Source organism: Microtus ochrogaster, chromosome 5, assembly GCF_000317375.1.
Source record: "Microtus ochrogaster isolate Prairie Vole_2 chromosome 5, MicOch1.0, whole genome shotgun sequence".
Taxonomy (NCBI): domain Eukaryota; kingdom Metazoa; phylum Chordata; class Mammalia; order Rodentia; family Cricetidae; genus Microtus; species Microtus ochrogaster.
Window position 1 is genome coordinate 76,433,409 of NC_022012.1, and position 22,131 is coordinate 76,455,539.

Genomic DNA, 22,131 nt, shown 5'->3' on the forward strand with positions numbered 1-22,131 from the left:
GGTCAGAGGGGTGACTTGGGACATTTTGTCCATGTGGCCAGTTAGTCTACTAGTAACCTCAGATTCCTCACTGGGGGTGATGCTGGAAGGTGGTTGCTCGGGATGGCAGAGTCACAGTGGCAACTGAAAAGCTGACAGAACCGAAGGACCCTTCTTCCATTCTGCACTGGAGTTCCTGGCCTCTGGCTTTAGTCAGTGTGTGCACAGCCTTTTATGGGCTGAGGTGTGGTTTTGGCTTCTGCTGTCCCTTCGATCCTTTCTGTCCTCACTTACCCCCAGTCTTGGCTTTGGCTGGGGTTCTGATTTGACTCTGGCATACCGTTGTGGAGGCTGTAAGTCCATCTTGCCTGGCAGGCTGTGATGAGAGTTCCTTGTCAGCCACTCTCCTCATGGTGGGAATATCTGTAGAAGGCTTTGCATCTTAATTATGGAAGCCACAGAGAGATGCTCTGTGCCTGTGATCCTGCCCTCTTTTTTTATTTTCTTTTAAAAATTTAATCATTTTATTTTACATTTTGAGTGTTTGTTTGCATGTATGGATATGTATGCAACCCTTGTGTGCATGTGCCTACTGAGTCCAGAAGAGGTGGTTGGAGCCCCTAGAACTGGAGTTACCAGATGGTTGTGAGCCTTTGCCTGGGTACTGGGAACCAAACCTGGGTTCTCTGCAAGAGCAGCAAGTACTCCTAACCACTGATCCATCTCTCTAACTTAAATTTCTTTAATTTTTGAGAATCTTGCTGTGTAGCCCAGCTAGACCTCAAACATGTGGCAATCCCCTTGCCTTCTCCCCTCGCCCCAAGTGCTAGGATTACTGGTGTGTACCACCACACTGTCTCCGCAATCCCAGTTGACCCAAGAGCTCCTCCACTGGGTCCTCCCCTCTCCGAGCAAAGCTGCTACCCTGGTTGGTGTCAGTATCTCCCTACTAACCTTCCAGCTGAGGACACGGGGCTCTAAAAGGGTGTTGCCTCTAACAGTTGGCTCCATGCTACAGTGCAGTTGTCTAGCTAGTCACCAGCGTGCCATCTGCCTGGTCTCATTGGGCTGATGTTGACACTGCTTTGCATTCAGTCTCGTGTTGCCTGGACATGGGAGTCATGGTCCTGCAGAGAGGAGGCCTGTGGGTAGAGGCCTGCATGTTCACCCAGCTCCAGGAAGGTAGAACAATTCACTGGTACCACTGATTCCAGAAGAGCTGGTACGCACACAAGCACCCCGTTAGCCTGGGGAAGGACAAGGCTTTCCCCTGGTGTTTTAGATCACACTTCCCTATGGTATAATAAGCCAGATGGAATTGAAAAGATTTCAAAGCATAGAAGTAGTGTTACTTCCAGTGTTCCAGTCATTTCAGTCACAAGTGAGGATTAGCTTGGGGTAAAAGCTGTCACGTCTCTTCATGAAGTATTGTTACTCTTGGATTGGACAAAACTTCACCTTGTTATGTACGGTTTCATCCTGGCATCTTCACTTGGGGATACGACAGCCTCATAGACGGCAAGGAGAGTGATTCCTATCATGGGAAGAATGTTAATTGAAAAAGTCCTACGGGTGTTTTTGATGTTACCCTACATTGGCTGTGTTCTATGCCCCGGTTGATGACTAATCAGCAGGTATTTATGAAGTGCCTCTTACTCCTTAGCTGCTGTCCTAGGAGTGTGATGCAGCAGTACTGTCGTGAGGGAAGCAGATGCATGCGGAGGAAAACACTAGACAGGAATATGTTTCTGTTTAAACTGAGTACTCAGAACTGGCTCCTTGGGGAGAGGGATGTTTCCATCTAGACCTGATGCACAAGGAGGACCAAGTTACATCACAATAAAGACATTTCAGCTAGAGGATGTGCCTACGACAAGGCCCTGAGGGGAAAGAGCTGACCTGTGTAAGTGGGCTGGTTGGCTGGAACATGAGGGAGGTGCCGGGTTAGGGCAGGGTGTGGGAAGTTGGGAGAGTAACACAAGAGGTGGGAAGCAAGGATGGAGACAGGAGTCCGGTCACGTGGGGCCTGGAAGGTCCAGGGGCTTTACCTTTCTTTACAGAGCCAGAGAGGGCTGTGTAGCAGAGGGCAAGCCGCCCTGTGCTCTTAGATGATTCGCCTGTGGGGAGGAGGGGAGCACCCGTCTTAGCCTGCTCTCCCCTGATGCTTGACTCCTGTTCTTTGTCTAATGGACACCCCGTCTCTTCCCAGCATCTGGGCTAGGGATGTACTTCCTGGGCCAAGGCTGCCCCTTTGTTGTCATTCAGGTCCATCTTAAGAGGCTTTTTCTGAGCTGGGATTTGGCGCCCTTTGGCACCCACTTGGAAAGATGGAGTTTCGCCCCTAGAACACGACTATTCCCTCTTTTAAGTGAGCTCTTCCTGCCATCTTCTCTCCCACATCACATCCTTCCAGCAGCCTGCACCTTCCTAGGAGCTCTGCACCTGCCTCTTTCAGCTCCAGGGAAATCTCCACTGCCCCTGCGGTTCTGCTCTACCTTAGCTGGGACAGCCTAATTGTTTCAGTCAGCTCTTCTTCACTATGATGGAATACCCAAGATAGTCCATTGTGTTGAGAGAAAAAGTTTACTTAACTCACAGTTTGGGGCATTGAAAGCCCAGTGACCCAGGACAGGTCTTGGTGGTGACTCTTTGTAGCTATCTCTCCTCATTCAGAGTGACTGCTGCAGGGAACCAGAGAGAGTAAGCCTGGGTTCCACAATCACTTTTGAGGTCACACCTCCAACTGACGTATGCATCTCCCACTAGAATCTTTTCAAGATCCACACCCTCAACATTGACACCCTAAGGACTGAGTTTCTAATACATGGACCATGAGGGAATAAACCAACTCGAAAATGTAACCCTAAGGCACAATTATGAGCACTATTTCCTACTTCAGGATAAAGCAAGACCTCCATGGGTCTTGAGGGGTATTGTTTGGTACAGGTGTTCTGTGCACTTCAGCCTATTCTTGATCACCACCTACCAGTCGAGCTATAGTAGGTGCCCCGTGTGAACCCCTGTGCCCCCCCACCTCCCAAGCTATAGCAGGTGCCCTGTGTGGACCCCATCACCACCCACCTGCAAAGTGATAGCAGGCTCTCTCTGTTGACCCCTGTGCCCCACCCTCACCCACGCTTCTTTTGACTATAGCAGTGAGCACATCGGAGCGCCATCATCTTGGTTCCCCATAGCTTCGGTGCTCTAGGAGGGCAGTGACTCAGTGTACCCACAGCAAGCCCTGATCTGAGGCATGGCATGTGAGCGCTTGCTGGGATGGGTGGGTGAGTGGCTGTGTATACTCATGTCCGCTTTTACTTCTCCCTCAGCCTCAGTTCTCACTTAATCTGTGCTCTTAACCCCTGAGCCACCTCTCCTGCCTTTTTATTCTTTTACACTTTGGATATCTCAGTGTCTTTCCTCAGGTGTTATAGCCAGGTTACCATTATGTGCACTTAAATTTCAAAACATTTGAAAAGGCGTTTTGGTAGCTCAAGTTCTTACAGACAGAAATGAGATGCTGAATAAGCAGTGTCTAAAACAGTTTTACTGGATGAAACTTTGTTTTTCATGCTAAGACTTGACCTTGCACATCCTAAACATATACTCGACTTCTGAGTGCTCCTCCTCCTCCCTTGTTAAAACTAGATCCCCACATCTAGACCCTGGCGTGAAGTGGAATCAGTCTTCCCTCTATTACTTTTCAAAGTATAAGCTGTTTTTTGGCATAGGTAAATGACCACTTGGTAGACTGAGCTTATCAACCCACATGGTCTTCCTAGGTCATGACTGACTGAATTCAAGTCCCTCTGCCAAGACCTTTCCAAACAGTGTGGCCTTCGCCTTCTGTAATATTCGGATGAATACGCTCTCCCTCCTTCCACAGACAGTGTAAGATTGATGAAGCTATGTTAAGGAATCGTATTTTGTTTCTTGGATGAAAGGCATTTTGTAAACGCCGTGAATCGAGAGTGTTGTTATTTGAGTTTATGACGTATTGAGCTGTCTGTGGAGAGGAGACGGTGGAGCCTTTGTTTGGTTGTTTGTGTCCTTACGAGACCCAGAATTACCAAAGATTGAAATATTTCTCAGACAGGCGTGTGAAAGTGTAAGTGATAATCAGAATTTGGACAGACTGTAAGTCAGGGATAATAACTATACATAAAGGAGTGTAGTTCCCGAGGACTAAATCCGGAGGATATGCAGTAGCCCTGCAACAGTGCCTGGCATTGCTCAGCACCCTGTACATGGAAGGGCCAGACCATGTTGGTAACCGGACTGGTTCTGAGGCAGTGGCTCACTTTATGGTATGTTTTGTTTGTCCCAGTCTATAAAATTCCTGACTATCCCCCTAGCCAATTGGAGAGCATTATTAGCCTAGAATCCTTAGGTGAAGGCATATCTTAGGCAGTTTTTAAAAAGTAGGAACGGAGGCCCAGTAGTCTGTGTTGGACCCAACAGAATTTTAAGGAGCGTTTAGAGAGAATGATTATCAGCTGAAGGCCCAGCTCGAAGTCTGAGGTCCAGTTTTACTTATTAAAAATGTCAGGTAGAATGCCAGTGTGGTTCAGATTAAGTCTGTGGTTCAGATTAGGTTCTGATCCCATTTGCTTCCTGATGTACTTAGATAGTTATGTCTTTCCATGTTATCTCTACACCTGCCACAGAATAAGATTGACCACCATTTCTTGAACAGTTAGCACCTGGTGTTCAGGAGCAAGGAGGAGTGGGCCATAATAGACGGAGCTGAGATCTGTGTTCTCAGGGGAGAGTGTGGAGCAAGGAAGAGCCACACTGGGAAAAACCAGAAGGGGGAGTTTATCTGAGGAGAGCGAGAGCGTAGTCTGGGCAGTTGAGGACAGAGCCAGTCAGCTCTACATTTCACAGAGAATAGTGGTTGGGGAGGTGCTATGTTTTTTTAAAAGTTTTATTTGTTTGTTTGTGTATTATTATTATTTTATTATTGTTATTTAGACAAGTTCTCATATAGCCTAGGCTGGACTCAAACTCCATATGTAGCTGAGGATGACCTTGAACCGCTGCTTCTCTTGCTTCTTGGGATTGTAGGTGTGCACCAGCACACTGTTTACCTGGTTTTGAGATCAACCCCAGGGCCTGGTGCATGGGAGGCAAGTACTCTGCCGCCTAAGCCGCGCCCTCGGGGTCCTGGTCTAGAGTTTGCAGTGGTGTTGAGATTTGTTGGTAGCCATGCTGCTAACAGTGTCTTTACTTTGCAGCTTGAAGAAGTCCTCCGCTGAACTGAAGAAGATCTTGGCCAATGGCCAGGTAAGTATTGTCACATGCTAGCCTTCAGAATAGCAAATCTGTGACTGTCCAGAGTGTGCCAGAGTTGGTGCTAAGTGACGAAGAGTCTGCACGTTTCTTCTTGTCATAAATGAATGCCACAGCTTAATTTGATTGGCAGAACAATCTGCAGCACGGTTTTCAACCTGAGCTAATGGCTTTCACTCCCAGCAGATTGAGGCACTGTGCACACACCCCACTGCCATCTCAGCTTAAAAAAGTTAATCAGTTCTGAACAAGTCATCAACCCGTGGGTTGTTGACAGGGCCCTGTGTTCTGAGGTGACTGTTTCTTCCATTATCTTTGGGGACAAAGGGGAAAGACTGTTACTGTCCAGCCTTAGCTCCTCTTTTGTCCAGAGACCAGCACTGGCTTTTGTGGGGACAGAAGCCAGGCTGGACAGGCTGTGGCACATGAGTCCCTGAACTTCAGGGAACCTTGGTTTGCCTTTTCAGTGGGCCATCTGAGTTTAATCTGAATGACCTAACCCGGCCAGGAAGGACAAACGGGCCTGCAGGCTACTTATTTTTCACTAATTTTGACTCTAGTAAATGGACACTTCAGAAAAAGTATAGAGCTTTTAAACATTCACTGGTAAATGAAGCTACCTACAGGGCCTGCAATTCCTCAGTAGCAACATAAATGCGTTTTAATGTTTGTTACAGCGCAAACCCTTTGATAGCCTTGCAGGCAGCGCCTGTCCGTTGCGATCAAGCCTGCCTATTAGGCTCTATTGACTGAGACATCTGTGTCACTGCAAATAAAAGACTCTTATTGATTTTCTTAACTGCTGTTCACTTCCGTCCATGTTTCGAAGGCTGAGGTCTTAATTATCTCCGATGCTTATTCAGTGCCTCTGCACGCCGACCTCCCCAAGCCTTGCTGGCATTTCATGAATCAAGGACTCGTAGTGGAGCATGGCGAGCGGACAAAGCTGGATCCTCACGCTTGTCTCTAATAACACCTGTAACACTGCGTGCATGCCATGCGTGGAAGTACTTCTGGAAGTCTGGCACACAGTTTTGTGAATACTTACAAAAAACTGAATTGATCTGATTCTCACAGCCTTTCAGGCAGTGTGCATGACTCTGGTCATTCAATGCTCCACGTCCAGCAGAAGATGCTCTGACTTGGTGGTGTATGAGTGTCTAATCCCGGTAGTCTCAAATTCTGAGACAGACGGTGCTAGGGCTCAGACTTGGCTCTTCTCACATTCTAAGCTAGTGCTATACCCTCAGCCTCCAAATGTTAGATAGCATTTATTTACTGTTTTTGCCAGGGTTAGTTTAGAGCAAGGTCTGCACCTGATGCCCTGTGCATGGTGTGTGTGCAGGACCAGCATGAACAAAAGCCAGAGTCTTGTGCCCGGGCCACTTATGTATCCTCAGCATGCGTGCATTTTTGTTATTAATTATAGTTTATGTACAAGTCACTCATGTTCTTCAGCTGGAAAATATATTTCAAAATAGACATAAATTAAGAAGTTTTAACTACATTTATTCAACCTAGACAATGGAAAATAGCCTGTCATACAGTCTCCAAAATGAAAAACACTGTTTTTACTACACGCGCGCACACACACACACACACACACACACACACACACACACACACAGAGTCATTCTGAAATGCCCCGAACGTTTTGACAAAAAAAAAAAACACAGCCCACAAATATTGTAGTAGGGTCACATATGAGGGTCTTTGCAGTGGGAGATTGGCTCGCAATGGTTTTTGACACTTAAGTATTGTTTATTGCTTTCTCTCGGGAATATGCTAACCCCACAGTAGACAGTGTGGCAGTTTCTTTCTACCCTTTTTTTTTTTTTATTAAAGATAAGCTAATCTTATGCTTACTTTTGCTCAAAAATAAATAACTAAAAAATGAGAGATGAGTAATGTTCCTCCATATGCTTTTAAAACACCTACTTGTACTAATTCTTCTGTGCGGGGGAGCCGCTCTCTGAGGGTGAGATTGCATTGTGGTGAAACAGTGCACATGGCGTAGGCATCGGTAAATCTCCGGGCTGAACACTGACACCGTTTGATATGGAAGATGTAAGTCACATTTAACAATACTTGAACACTTGAGTGTAGTTTTATTTGAGTGGTTTAAGCTCTCAAGCATTAATAATGATTTGCCTTTCCACTAGCCTCCACTTAGATTTCATAAGGAATTCATATTAATCATCAACAGAAAGAGACATGATTCTTCAAGATAATCAAATATTGACAGGTTAGAAATAGCCTTCTGCCTGGGTTCATTGATATAGGTTATGTGATATAAATATTTATTTCTTTTCTGTCACTCAGAGTAAATGCCACCAATTGATTCAGCATTGATAGAGTGTCAACAGTTCATAAGAAACATTTGACTGGCTTGTGTTTTCCGATTAGTCTCTGCTCTATAAAGTGGGATTTACTAAATCTCCCCAATTGTCTGCTCATAGAGTGTGACGCCTTCTGAAACCATTATTGCTTCGATTTGTGAAGCAAAGGTCTCGTGCTGGGACTCGGTTCTGTCAGGCCTTCACATATAAAATAGGATTAATTGAGCATTTTTATTTTAATGATTTATAAGTGATATGCTTATTTTTTAACACAGTCAGACAATAAACAAAGAACATAGTCTTTGCTAATCCATAATTGTATTCTGTTTCATTGTCCTCATTAATTTCATTAATATGTTAAATCAAGAACCACTTTACAAGTTTACCTTTAGTCTTTGGAACAGAGCTGTTCTTTTCCTGTTACCACTTTATGGTGGAGGATTCCAGTTTCCAGCTTATTAAATAAATAAAAGATATTTGGGGCCTGTTTTATTGAGAGCTATGAATCAGACTTGCTGTGGTATTTTTGGAGTGTTTTCCCCCACTCAAGTTCACCGTGACTTTGTCTGTCTAATGTTTGCCCTGAGTTTGAAAATGACTGGGAAGAGCCCAGAGGGTCAATTCAAAGGATTTAAAAAGAAACAGTCATCACTCCATGGACCTGTGACTGTTGCCTCTGTGTCTCTAAAGTGGCTTCTTTCCCTTTTGTTTCTGATTTTGTGGCGAGATTGACTGTGTTTACTGTCCTGTCAGTCCAGGTTAACACTGTGCCAGTTCCTTTCCTGCCACACCTTTATTGCTTCCAGAACTTGAGGTACCTTTAGAAAAATTCTCTGACCTAGGGAGGGTAGGGATCAGCTGTAACAACTGCCTTTAAAAGCCCAGTCAGCACCAGCATGTAAAGCGCTCCAGTTCCGAATGGTCCAGTGGATGGGGCCTGAGGCGAGAATGAGGCTGAGTGTGAGCCAGATCTGCCGAGTCCCTCTTTCTGCCCCAGTGGTGGCTGTCGGCTCTGCTTTCTTGGTCCCCTCTTCTCTCTGAACTAGAATGCAGGTACTACCAGCCATCCGCTTTCTTGGTTGTGAATATGCAGCTTCTGTGGCTTTCCCTTCCTCTCCTCTCACAGCTGTCGTTTTGCTTATCTGCTTTTTAAAGTTAAAACAGGGAAAATAACTATGATTAAAAACTGGCATCTTCATTAAGTTAAAAAAACAGTCTCACATCTTTATAGCTTGAAAAGCTGTGTGGCGTGGGTGGGGGTGGATGGGGTGTAGTGATCGTAGTGCATGCATGTATAGACATGCTAGCAATGTGCACACATGGAGGTCAAAGATTGACCTTAAGTGTCCTCCTCCAGTGCTGTCCATTTCAGTTTTTTGTGACAGGCTCTTTCACTGAACCTAGAGCTTGCTATTTTGGTTGTTTGCCAACTAGCAAACTCTAGAGATCCACCTACCTTTGCTCCCTGGCTCTGGCATTGCAGGTGTGTGTCGCCATGCCTCATTTTTATGTAGGTGGTAAGAATATGAACTCAATTCCACATACTTACATGACAAGGATTTTACCAACTCAGCCATCTCCCTAGCTCTTGAGCTAAGTGTTGTTTGTAAAATACACCTTATTAGAAATAAATGAAATTTATTTATTTTGAAAATTGCTTTTAACCTATGAGAGCCTTTTGGTTAGTGACTGCCTGTCTGTACACACTGACCACTGGAAAGCAGTGCTCCCCCATCTTGCATCCAAGACAGACTGTGGGTGCATAATGCTGAACTAGTGTACTTATGAAGTTATGAATTGGGTTAAGTGGCCTTCAAATGCAATAAAGCTGTGGTTTGTATGATCCTAGTGGTCACATGAATTACTCTGTAGTTTATAAATCCCACCTCCATTTCTCAGTAATATGATTTGTGTGCTTCATTCTGAAAGGTTGATTTAATATGCTTATCTAAGAATAACTGGCAAAAATGCATTAGCTGCTTTTTATAGTTTTATATCATGTCTGAAATCCTCAATGTTTTTAAAATTCACTTCATGATCTCTGCTTTAATAAGCTTTTGTCTTTACAATATGATACAGTAACCATGTACATGTAGTCCCAAACACAGGAGACAGACCAGGAAAAAAAAAAAAACATTTGACCCTAGGACTTCAAGACTGTGTCTCCTAAAACAAGCAAATGGAGCCCAACTTTTAAAAACATAAGAAAATCATATGCTATAAAAACATGGAAAACGCATAAGCAAACAGAAAGATAAAGATATGTACATATGTATTAAATTATTTATTTATTGAGACAAGGTCTCACGATATAGCTCTGGACTCACTAACCTCTAACTCGCTATGTAGACCAGGCTGGCCTCAAACTCACAGTGATCCTCCTGCCTCTGCCTCACTAGGATTAAAGGAGTGTGCCACCATGCCTGCCTCCCTCCTTTCCTCCCTCCTTCTTTCTTACTTACCATGTGTGTACATGCCTGCTTGTCCATATGTACACCATTTGCGTGCAGCACCCACAGTATTTCAAAGAGAGCATCAGATTCTTCTGAAACTGGTATTAACAAGCGATTGTGGGCCTCCCAGTGTGGGTTCTGGGAACAGAATCCATGTCCTCTGCAAGAGAAACAAGTGTTCTTGACCACTGAGCCATCTCTCTGGCTGTTGATATTCTTAATATTACAGAAGATACTATCAGTTCATTGGCTGGGCAAAGGCTTTCACACCTTGCAATAGCATATGATCATTTCTTACGGCTGTGGTCCTTTAAAGTGATATGCTTTTAGAACCTACAATTGAGAACCACTTCTATGTTTATGATCTTGCATAATCTTCCTTATTATCTAGGGGATTCCATAATTTCATCTTAAGTTTTAGCACTCATTTCATGTACACATGCAACAACAGGCTTTGTCCCCCCTCAACTTCTCACCAATCTTCCTCATGAGGCTCTAAGTCCCTCCCCTGATGTTGTAAACCTACTGTTCCTAATGGAGTTGGCATGTGGGAATACTGGCCACTCCTCTTTTGTGAGTATTGTTAGAATTGTAGGTGTAGATGGTCAGAGATACCCATATCTTGCTCTTTGCCGGTGGGAAGGACTTGCTCACAAATGTTAGCCCTTCCAGAACCCAGACCCTCTGAGCTGTATGCATGCCTACATCCCAACTGCCCTTTGACCTTAGTGCCACCAATTCAGTTTGTGCACTTGACTAAGTGACATTTCTCCCTCCTAGAAATTTACTTCGAGCCACAGTGAGAATGTATCTCGTTAGGCAAGTTAATGGTGCAAATTAGGTTGTTGGAGGCATGTTTAGATTACCTAGAGAAATGCTCGCAGGGAATTGGCTTGGTAGCTGTTCATACCTGCCAGTAGACACCACTGCTTATGAACCCTTCATCAATCAAAGCAAAGCAAATGGCAGTCCTGCTCGTCTAGCATCTCAGGTCACTTCCTGGGCTGCTGTTGTCCATGTTGTTAGAAAAGGTGTCATTTAGTCCGGAGTAATGTGGCTTTCTTTCCTTCATGCCACATCTTTTCTACAGGGTAAAATATCATTTCATTACATTAGTAGTTTAAAGGTCACGAGAACAGAATTTTCCTCGAATATGGAAGCAGTTGGCAGTTTTTCTGACTTGTCTGCCAGTGTTTTTCCACTGACCTTAAATATAGCAATTAACCGATTGTAAATTGCATCAATCAGGTTGTACAACAATTAAATCTGGTGCTGGACTGACCCTCACACATGAGTCTGTCGATACTCTTTTAGGAACTGGCAAAATAGCTTGGCAAGGAAGCTGTCGCTTCTACTTGCACCACACACTTAATTATCACAGTCCTCCGAAGCTTCAACCGCAGAAATGTAGAGAGGAAAACTATTTCCCTTGATAAATGAAGCCTGTGCTTTATTCAGAAGGTGGGAGTTTAGAGCAGAGCAAATATTTAAAGCTTTACTATAATAATGGTCCAAAAGCAAACTATTATTTTCCAAGTGATATTGAATTAAGAACTCCATCCATTTTCTGCCCAATGCAAGGCAGTGCAATTCCCTGGAAATTGATTTTTTTCAGGGCTTACTTTCCCAAGCTTTAGCTATATGGAAAACAATACCTTTATTAAATCTACTTTGTGAATAAAGTTGGCAGTTAATTTTTATGCAGCCGTACCAGTACCTAAAGAATTACTGAGTGTATCAAATGGAGTCAGACTAGCTTTAAAGTCGTGTGATAAATGATTATTTAGGGAGTCCCTTAAAGACTTGAAAACATTACTTTGTGGGTGCCAACATAATTTACCTGCCATTCATGATTACACACAAGTGCGGTGTTTTTGGTGTAAGTTTTGTAGAACCTTAGGAAACATGCATGCTGTCTTGTACTTTACGTTATAGGAGTAGCATTAGTTGATATCACACACATGCTGTGTGTTCCCTGTAGGCATTATGATGTTGGCATGTGGTTTGGCATTTACCAATCAGCATAATATGATTTCTACCCAGCTATTGCTGTGTACTAACTTATCATTTGCAAAGAAAACCTCTTTCTACTTGAGGAAAATGATAAACATTATTCAGTTTGCTCTGTGTTAATTATGGGGTCACGCAAGGAGTTTTCAGGGGCTAGTTTATTTACACAGCATGCATAAATTATTGGCTCTGTGTGTGTGTGTGCATGCACACACGTGTGCGCTCGAGTGTGAGATCACACCAAGCTTGGCTTCAGTCCTGTGTGTGTCTCTGGTTGGCATTAGTTGTGTGCCATGCTGGAGACCATTTTCCTATCAGTATCTGTCTGACCTGACCCTTCTGAGCTGTGTTATATCATTCCGTTTTGACACCTTTTATCAAACTTTAATGAAATGACCCAGGCAAACAAATTGTCATTAAACTTTCCATCACTTTGTCCCTTGGTATCGTCTTTTATAAATTGGACAGCAAATGTTGTATTGATCCTCTCGTTCTTGCAGCTGAACTTGGAATGACCCAGCCTGCTTGTTGTTTATGGCCCAGAGTTGCTTTCCTTGACATTTCCATCCGCAGCATGACACCCTTTTTGTTTTTCTTTCTTTCCTGTGGAGATGAATGAACAAGACATACGGTATCGAGACACCCTTGGCCATGGCAACGGAGGCACAGTCTACAAGTGAGTAGTCCTTCTGTTTAAACTTTCTGTCTGCTTTGCCAAGTGCTGAGAGCCAGGTACCTCATGGCAAGGTTTTACATGTCCACCATTGCTTAGATTTTATTTCCACATTTGACACCAGGATCTGCAAGGCAACTTCTATTTTCTCGGGAATTGCCTGAAAATGCATTTATATTGCCTTTTTAATATTTCTGAGTCTGCATCTCTCCTGGGTGAGTGGTTACTAGTCCACCATTAGCAAGTGTGCGTTTTTTACTGACCCAAAGTTTAGCACATGTTTTTCTTTGCTCTTTAACACCTTTACTTATTATTGTTATTTTTGAAACTTGTTCTCACCTTGTGCTGGTCTCTTGCCTGTTTACAGTTATGCCCAGTGGAAACCAAACCTTATAAATATCAATGCTCTGCCCTGTATTGACACTGTTATTAAAAATCCTTTTTCCTGTTGTGTTTCCCTCTCTCCCGCCCCTCCCCCAGAGTGTTTCTGCTACACACATTGATGAATATGTTAAGTTAGGAGACTCTCCCAATCCAGTTGCAGTGATCTTACCCTAAAGGAGTGTTCATTTTCATATTAAAAAATGCTAAGCATAAAAAAAAAGTTCTCTCAACAGGGAAGTCCCTCTCACGGCAGTGCAAAGTTTAAACTACATAATGTAATATGTGGCACTTAATAGTCTGCAGTGGTGTATGAAAAATATTCCTCTAGGAATTAACAAATTCATCCTCCGTAAGAAAGCCCTCAGGGCAACAGAGCTTTCTTGCACACACACCAGCCCCATACCGAATTGTGCTTGTGTTTTTACCATGGATATTATAATATTAAAAATAATTGGGGTTATAAAAGAATTAATTTGTATTCTGATTGGTTCCTTGTGAACCCAACACATCCTTGTGTATTGATGCCACCTTGGCATGGAATTGGACAGGGAGTTAAGAGATCCTTCAAGTCATCTGACCCAGTCATCCTCCTAACCAGGGTTCAGTTCCCCTAAGGACAGCCAGGAGGGAAGTCCTCTCCTAGGGCTTCTGATCCCTAGGTACAGCCAGGATGTGGGTTCACTCCTGGGGCTTTTCACCCCCTAAATACAGCAAAGATGAGGGTCCTCTCCCAAAACATAGTTCTTTAAGAACTTGTGCCAGACATGGCATTATGTGCACACCTTCAAATCCAGTATCAGGAGGTAGAGGCAAGTGGATCTCTGTGAGTTCCAGGCTAGCCAGAGATGCATAATGAGGCCCTGTCCCCAAAACAACAACAAAACCTTAGTAATCACAGCCCTTGAGATGCTGGGGCAGGAGGATTGTTAAGAGTCTGAGATCAGCATGGGCTAATGGTGAGTTGATTGCTAGCATAAACCACAGCATGTGACCATGCCTCAAAAAAATTCGAAAGCAAAAACAAAAGAACAGAAAGTGCATTCATCTTTTAGATGATTTTTCCTTCAGATAATTTAATAACGTGAATCGTTGGTCTGAAATTAAGTCCTGCCACAATGATGCTGGGATTGAACCCAGGGACCAGAGTTCCTGAGCTGCACCTTCAGTACAGATGTTAAAATTCTAATCATCTATAAAATTGCAATACAAATATAAAAGGGGGGAGTATACAGGGAAGCAGAAATAACTTGTCTACTTCTCCAAGGGGAGATTATAAAATTGTGCTGCTGTTGTTTCAAAAGTATTTTAATCATGTTTAAATGTAAAATTTAACATCATCATAACCATTCTATACAAATTTTGATGCTTTTTTTTCCCCCCAACACATGGTCTCTCTGTGTAGCTCTGGCTGGCTTGGAACTTTTTATATAGACCAGGATGGCCTGGAACTCACAGAGATCCTTCTGCTTCCGTCTTCTGAGTGCTGGGACTAAGAGCATGCTCCAGCATACCTTGGTTTGTAAGCATCTTTAATGTGTGGTTTGGTGGCATTAGGTACATTCCCGCTCAGAAGCTGCCATCAGTCCCCACTGTCCTCAGAACTCTCTTGGAGAATTTTCCCACTGAATATCCCTCACACTGGGGTCTAGCCACAGAGCTGGGCTAGAAAGCCTTTCACTGGGACTGACATGTCCCTTGGACGTTTCAAAAGTCTGTATCACAGGTTCTTGTGGTTGTTGAAATGCAGATGCCATTATCAGCTTCTCCCAAGGGTTCACCTAGCTCCCCTCATCCATGCTCACTGAGTCTTAGGGGGTTAGTAGCTTTTCCCAAGGGTTCGCCTAGCTACCCTCGTCCACACTCACTGAATCTCACAGGGTTACTGTTTGGACTGCATTTGCTTCGGGAAGGTAAATGGTGTGTCATCATGATGGAGTACTTCTTTTAATTAGTACATTTCTCATTAAAAAAAAAAGTTCACATGTCCTATTGCCTACACAATTCTGTTACTTGTATATTTTGTTTTGAGACTGAATCTTGCCACGTTGCCCAACCTGGTCTTGAGCTCCTTGATTCAAGGAGCCTTTTGACTCAGCTTCCTGAATACAGGTGTCTGTCCCTGCACTTGGTTCATATCTAGTGCTTGAAGGGAAAGAATGTGACGATATCCACACCAAAGCCACTGTGGTCCATGACTGCCCTTCATTTCTGGGCTTCAGTGTGCAGTGTCCTTGTAACCCTGGCTTTCAGTTCACCACAGAATAACACCCCAGTCATCAAGAACGGAGCGTTCAGTTTACCAAAGCCTTTAAGGAACACTGTTTGATGTGTTGTGATTGCCTTTCTCTTACATCAAGTTTACCTTAATAGTGTTTACTATAAAAATTGTGGATTTTTTTTCCAGAAATAAAATGATTACATTAGAGGCTATGCTACATAAACTAGATGAAGAAAATATTGGAAAATCCACTCATTGGTAACAAAACTGCCTAATGGTTCTATTTAATTTTCTTCTTAGGAAGTATAATAAAGCTAATAAGTGTGCATCGAAAATCTAATATTTCAATCTTTTCACTTCACTTATTAGGATGCTGTAAATTTCAAGTGATCTGGTACTTCATGTAACTGTGATGTCTATTATTTAATAGTTGGCACGTTTTCATCATTTCAATCAGTTGGCTGTGTAAAAGCTGGCTCCAGACATCTGGACTGGTGTAGTATAGACTCCATGTAGGCCATTCTCTGGGTTTGGGTTCATGCTTCTTGTTGAGATTTGAAGCATAGCCTAAGTCTGGGAAAGGAAAATAGGGACATTTTCATTGCTCCCTTACCAAAGCCTTACAAATCTCCAAAAATCATTTTTTTACAAGAAAGGCATGTTTTAATTCTTGATTCACAATGAACTTCAAAACTGCAGTGGATACAGAGGATATATATGTTGTAGTTAACTGTGCAGGCTCTAAGTTTGAATTCTGTGTCTGTTGCTAACTAGCCATGCGAGTCAGGCAATTTGTGTATAGTCTTCTGCCTCCATGTTTCTGTCAGTAGAGTGGGGATAATAGTAGGACCTATCTTTTCAGATTGAGAGATCACAGAAGGCCAAGCCTTGTGACTGGCACGTTTTCATGGTGGCCTCTGGTAATGATAGTATTGACAGTGTAAACTCTCATTTTCTACTCTTGTGTGGTCTGGAGCTCATGTTGAGAAGCATCTATAAAAACAGTCTCAGAATCATCTTTGGACTCAATTAACTTGGAAAAATCTTCACTATGCTGCATGTTATATACTTTTAATTTCCTAATTATCCCACTAATAAAACGTTGTTATATTATCACACTGAGACTTTCTGAAAGCTTTATCTGGTATCACAGTTTGTTTTCAGACTGTCACCGGATGGCTCACATGGTGTAAGGCCATTGTGCCACTGGAAAGTAAGAGGGCTCTGTTTGTTTAGTCGTCCATCGGCCAGGCCAGAACCCTTGGCAATGTCTCCTTTTCTTTTTTTTCCCCCTCTCTGCTTTTCCCTGGGCTGTGTTGTTTCTCAAGGTCAGGCAGAGACTGTTGTGTTCCTTTGTATTCCGTAGCACACCAGGTACAGTGTCAAGCACTGAGTGGATGCTTGGTGCTTGCTGGCTGAAATAAGAGTGAGAGAAACTGAGGCTTCCACTCAGGTTTTGGTGGGCTCCTTAATTGCATCCTTCCCTGTCTCTCTCACCTAGAAGGGGGGGTTTCCAGACCAAGGATGTCTATTTACTGATGTTAAGATTTTGATGACACAGCATCTTCTCGCCCAGCAAACTAGTCCCTGTTCCCTTTTCTTGGATAGTTTGTGGCACTGAAATCAGAGTGATTAACAGGCCCGGTTACTCTGGACACATACATCCTGTGGTTCCAAAGCCAGCCACTCAGACTCTGCTTTGGACCGAGCTGCTGCACTCAGACTTCAGAAGTGCAGGATGGTTAAGTCTTAAGAGTACACTGGGCTGCCCATTAGCCAATAGTCACCCAAGTTAATAGAGAGGCTGCCTGGTAGCTAGCAGTTGCCCAAGTCACCAGAGGGGCTGCCCATTAGCTAATAGTCACCCAAGTCACGAAGACTCATCACTTCAAGTTTTTGTTTGACTTACGCCCCCCCCCCCACCCAGACTGGGTTTATCTGTAGCCTTGGAACCTGTCACGGATTTAGCTCTTGTAGACCAGGTTGGCCCCAAACTCACAGAAATCCGCCTGCCTCTACCTCCTCAGTACTGAGATTAAAGGCGTATGCCACCACCACCTGACTGTTTGTCTCTTTTTAATGCAAATTTTTAAAGTTAATTCTTAGATTTTGTTTGTTTGGGTTTTGTTTTGGGATTTTTTGTTTTTTGTTTTGTTTTGATTTTCAAGACAAGGTTTCTCTGTAGATTTAGAGCCTGTTTTGAAACTCCCTCTGTAGACCACACTCATTTGAACTCACAGAGATCAGCCTGTCTCTGCCTCCCGAGTGTTTGAATGATGAGTTCCAGTCTCTAGATGTTAGAAATTAGTAGATTTTCCATGTCTAATTCCTCCGTGTAATACAGTGAAGAATCCTGTCTGGATATTGTATAAATTTTCAGTGACATTTATTTCACCTATATGATGCTTTAAAGATTGAATATGTGTCATTATTTAAGATTTTTATCTAGAGACAATAAGAAGGGAGGGTAATTCTCGGGGTTGGTTTCTGTTGTTTCCTTTAAATGATGTTCTTTGGGCTTCAAGCTGGGGACAGTCCTTGGAGGGAGTAGCAAAGATCTTATGAGTTCCTAAGTCAACTGCTGGCCCTGTGATATGATTATAAAACCAACTAAAATAAATGTGTACTTAGAAGCTGGGGTTCTAATAAGTCATTATAGTAATTGATTTATGTATTGAAAAGCAGACTCTGATGGGCATTTACATAATGTGGGAAAATACATGAGTTATCTAATTAAATGTCATTTAGTAGGCAAAATATATCAAAACCATAGGATTCCTAAAAACATAACAAAACTGGCCTTGATAGTGAGAATGAAGAGTGTCACTGTCTTGAGAATCCTGCGTGACACTGTCTTGATTGGCAGCAGGCCATATAGACAAGAGTGGTCCATGATGACATTGTAATCATCAAGAGCAGCGGTTCTTAACCTATGGGTCATGATCCCTTTGGGGTTGCATATTGGGTACCCTACATATAGGATATTTAAATTAAAGTTCACAATAGTAGCAAAATTACAGTTATAAAGTAGCAATGAAACAATTTTATGGTTGGGGTCTCCACAACATAAGGGACTGTATTAAAGGGTCGCAGCTTAGGAAGGTTGAGAACCACTGACCCAGAGGGTAGGTTATAGGTGTCTTTCACAGTGTATGTGCACTCTCTGATGTCTGTATAGTGGCAGAATGCCTAAGTGGGTTTCTCATGCTGCATGCCTTTGTTGACTGAGACGTTGAGGTTAATTCCAGTCAGATTCTACTATTATTGAAATTCTTTATTTAGAACCACATAATCCCCCAGAAGCTCTGACTTCCTCTCTCACCAGCCAGCCTGCAGGTGTCAAACAGAAGCAGTGACCCTGCGCCTTCATATTTCCCCTGACATGTATCTCATATATTAAAAGTAGTTTTTAAATGGTTTTGATATTGACCTGAGAGCCAAGGTGCTTGTTTGATTTATCTTGACCTTAAATTTCCAGTGAAGTGAAGAGCATTTTCTTTGCAGCCAAGATCATATTTTAAACAAGCAACAAGGCCTCATCCTAATGTAAAATTAAATACTTACATATGGCTGGGTTGCGTTACAGTATCACTTGGTGAACAGGGATTGTAATGTTTTCAGAAAATCAATGAGTATTTGTCAAATAAAATTAATTATGTATGCTTCCCCCTCTTCCCCTCTCAGCACTCACCGTTCTGGGCTTGTTTCCTGCAGTAATATGTACTGTATTGATCCGAAGCTGGAGAGCAAACCTGTGCCCAAGCGTCTCTCTGCACACCTTTCCTACCTATGCCCCCCCACCCTCTGCGTCCACGTGCTCATATCCATTATGGCAATGATGGATTATTGGCATCTCACCAACATGACAGGATGTCACAGGTCGCTGAGCAGAGACTTTCAGACTATGTTTCCACTTGAATTAACTATTATTGAAATAGTTTATTGAGATTGAAGTATTGATCTTTTTTTTCTCCTAACTGTAGCTTAAGGGAAGGAAGAGGAGGCAGTGGTGTTTTTGAAAGACACTAAATTTTATTTTTAAAAATCTCATTTATTTAGCCTTTTCTTCTTCCTGTTTTATAGCCGCTATAGTTTTATTGCTTGGAAAAGGGTATCTTGGCTTTATTTTTATGACAGTATAATTATACTTCAGAAATTCACTTGATTACTATGGGTAACAAAATTGTTCTACTATATTGGTTTGGCCAATATTGCTATACAAACAACTTTTCAGTCAATTGAGTCTGGTAAAAATCAATACATTATGGTAATATTTCAAGTAAGAATTTGCTGAATCTAAATGTTTCAACGCATTCTGTTTCAGGGAAAAATAAGTTTGAGATTACAAGACTTCTTTGTAATATTTTATGTTAATAAAATGCCTTGTTTATGGAGAAATTTCAACTCCCCAGTGACAGTGCTTATGTGCAGGTACAAGATGCATTAGCATGCATCTGTTAGCAGAAGGTGGGAGAGACGTTGCTTCCATCTGAAGTCAGTTCTCTGGCTGCCTTGGGAGGCCCCATCTAAGTGTGACACTGTCCTGCAGCATGCCCCTTGGCATTCATGGGCTTTTTTTTTCTTCTGGTATTAAGTTAGTAGAGACATGAGTTCAGAGGAACAAATCTGGACAAATAACGAGGCCTGGCAGGTGTGCTTCTTCAGACCTCCTTCATTTGTTGACCTGCAAGTTCTGAGCATGTGCTGTTAAGCGCCCCAAGTCCTGGGAGACACAGAAGTTCTGTCCACGGGTGATACATGACCTCAGGCTAGCCTCAGGCCCAGACTGAATACAAGGTGTCTTAGTTAGGGTTTCTGTTGCTGTGAAGAGACACCATGACCAAAGAAACTCATAAAAGAAAACATTTAATTGGGGCAGGATTTCGGTTTCAGAGGTTGAGTTTGTTATCATCATGGTGGAGCATGGCAGGATGCAGGCAGACGTTGTGCTGGAGAAGGAGCTGAGGGTTCTACATATTGACCCATAGGCAGCAGAAGGAGACTGTGCCACACTGGGCATATCTTGAGCATATATGAGACCTCAAAGCCCACCTCCATGATGGCACACTTCCTCTAACAAGCCCACAGCTACTCCAACAAGGCCAAACCTCCTAACAGTGCCACTCTATGCACCAAGCATTCAAACAGCACGAGTCAATGGGGCCATGCCTATTCAAACCATCACAGCAGGGTAACTCCTGAAACACCCAGCACAAGCAGAAAGATGTGGCTCTCGCCCAGAACTGCTGAGAAAAGAATTGTCCCTTCAACCTAGGCATAAGCTGAATGCATAGAGCCCCCTGAGTCTGAGAGAGCTAATAAAGAGCCTCTAACTGTAGCACCCAGCAACCATAAATATCGTATGCCAGATCTGTTTCATTTTGCTGTTAAATTTTGTCTTGTTATATATTCATTTATTCACTGAACTAGTGGTTACTGAGTGTCAGTGTGTGCCAGGACTGTTGTAAATACATGCAGCCTAGTAGCAAGTAGGACAATCTAAGGTCCCAACAGAGAGTCCTCAAAGGAGTAAATGCCAAAGTAAAATGATCCTTGTGGGTGCCCTGAAGTATGGAGAAGAGGAGCCTGAGGAAAACTTAACCAAAGAAGCGATATTCGAGCTGAGTTCTGGAGGATAGTCATGAGAAAATCTGGGAGAAGAACCTTCAAGAAAGAAGGGAGCATTTAAGTTAAAGCCCAACAATCATCACAGAAGTGTTGCGTCCAGGCCAGTAGTTGTAGCAGAGAAATCTTGGAGAGAGTGTACAGAGGGACGGGGGCTGGTCACACCAGGCCTTTTGACCTGGGGAAGAGACTGGTTTCCTGCTGTTTAGCATAAGGAAAAGCATGGAGGGGTGAAGTGGCATTTCCAAGGCCAAGAGTACAGCCTGGGATTTCTGCTGACTGGACCAATACCTGGGGGTGCTTCTCAAGCCACAGTTTCTATGTCTTTTAATCTCTGGATTTTATTATTTTTAATGCAAATGCTTTATTAATGTGAAGTAGAAATGAATGTATGTCAATAGTGAACTATGTGCAATGATTAATTTTAGAAGCTCTTTAGTCATTACTAGCACACTTTTTGGCCCACAGTTACCACAGCATGACTGGCTACTCTTTGGGTCTCTTTACTTATCAAAAGCACAGAATTTAGTAATTGAATCCTTAGATTAATTATATGGTTGCGCAATGGAGGTGATGCATTTCTTGACTCCTAAGACATACTAAAATTTTAAGTCTATTTTGCAGTAGTTGATATGTTAGAAAATTACAGTTTCTTTGTTGGCATATTGCACAAGGAGGTGTTTGTAAACCACAGCGTCTAGGGCATTTAGTTAAATTGCCTTTTTGGAAAATAATTCCCTGGAAAATCCAAAAGGCATTTACTGTGTATAACTTTGCTTCTCTCCCCACTCCCCTTTGCTCTGTTGTTTGCTATTTTGGTGTAAGAGATCATGTTTCTGTTAAATTTCTGGCTTTCTGGATTGAAGCATGTTCAGGCCCTGATAGACACCTTAACACGGGGTTGCAGGAACAGTTACTAAACTAGAATGGTAGCAGTATAGGGCTAGGCTATGGAAAGTAAGCTGAAAATGCCTGTGTTTTATTTGTTTGTTTTCACATTAATTTGTTTGTTCAGTGTGACTTTGTGTACTGTCCTTTTCTCCGTAACACTTCCGTAGTTTTCCTTGCCAGACTTCATTACACAAAAGCAAAGTGTTTGGTGTTACATTCAGCACATGGCGCATGGTTTTGCTTTGTGAATTCATATAATAAAATGAA

General features: G+C 42.8%; 1 protein-coding gene across 5 annotated transcripts in view; it reads left to right on the top strand.

Annotated features, from left to right (window-relative positions):
- Map2k5 (mitogen-activated protein kinase kinase 5) overlaps positions 1 to 22,131 on the top strand; it is a 237,834-nt gene that overhangs the window by 42,125 nt on the left and 173,578 nt on the right. For all 5 annotated transcript variants that reach the window (XM_005347788.2, XM_026778922.1, XM_026778920.1 and 2 more), the window contains 2 exons: positions 5,217 to 5,265; positions 12,685 to 12,749. In XM_005347788.2, coding sequence (XP_005347845.1) covers positions 5,217 to 5,265; positions 12,685 to 12,749 — 114 coding nt within the window. The remainder of the gene's footprint in view (positions 1 to 5,216; positions 5,266 to 12,684; positions 12,750 to 22,131) is intronic.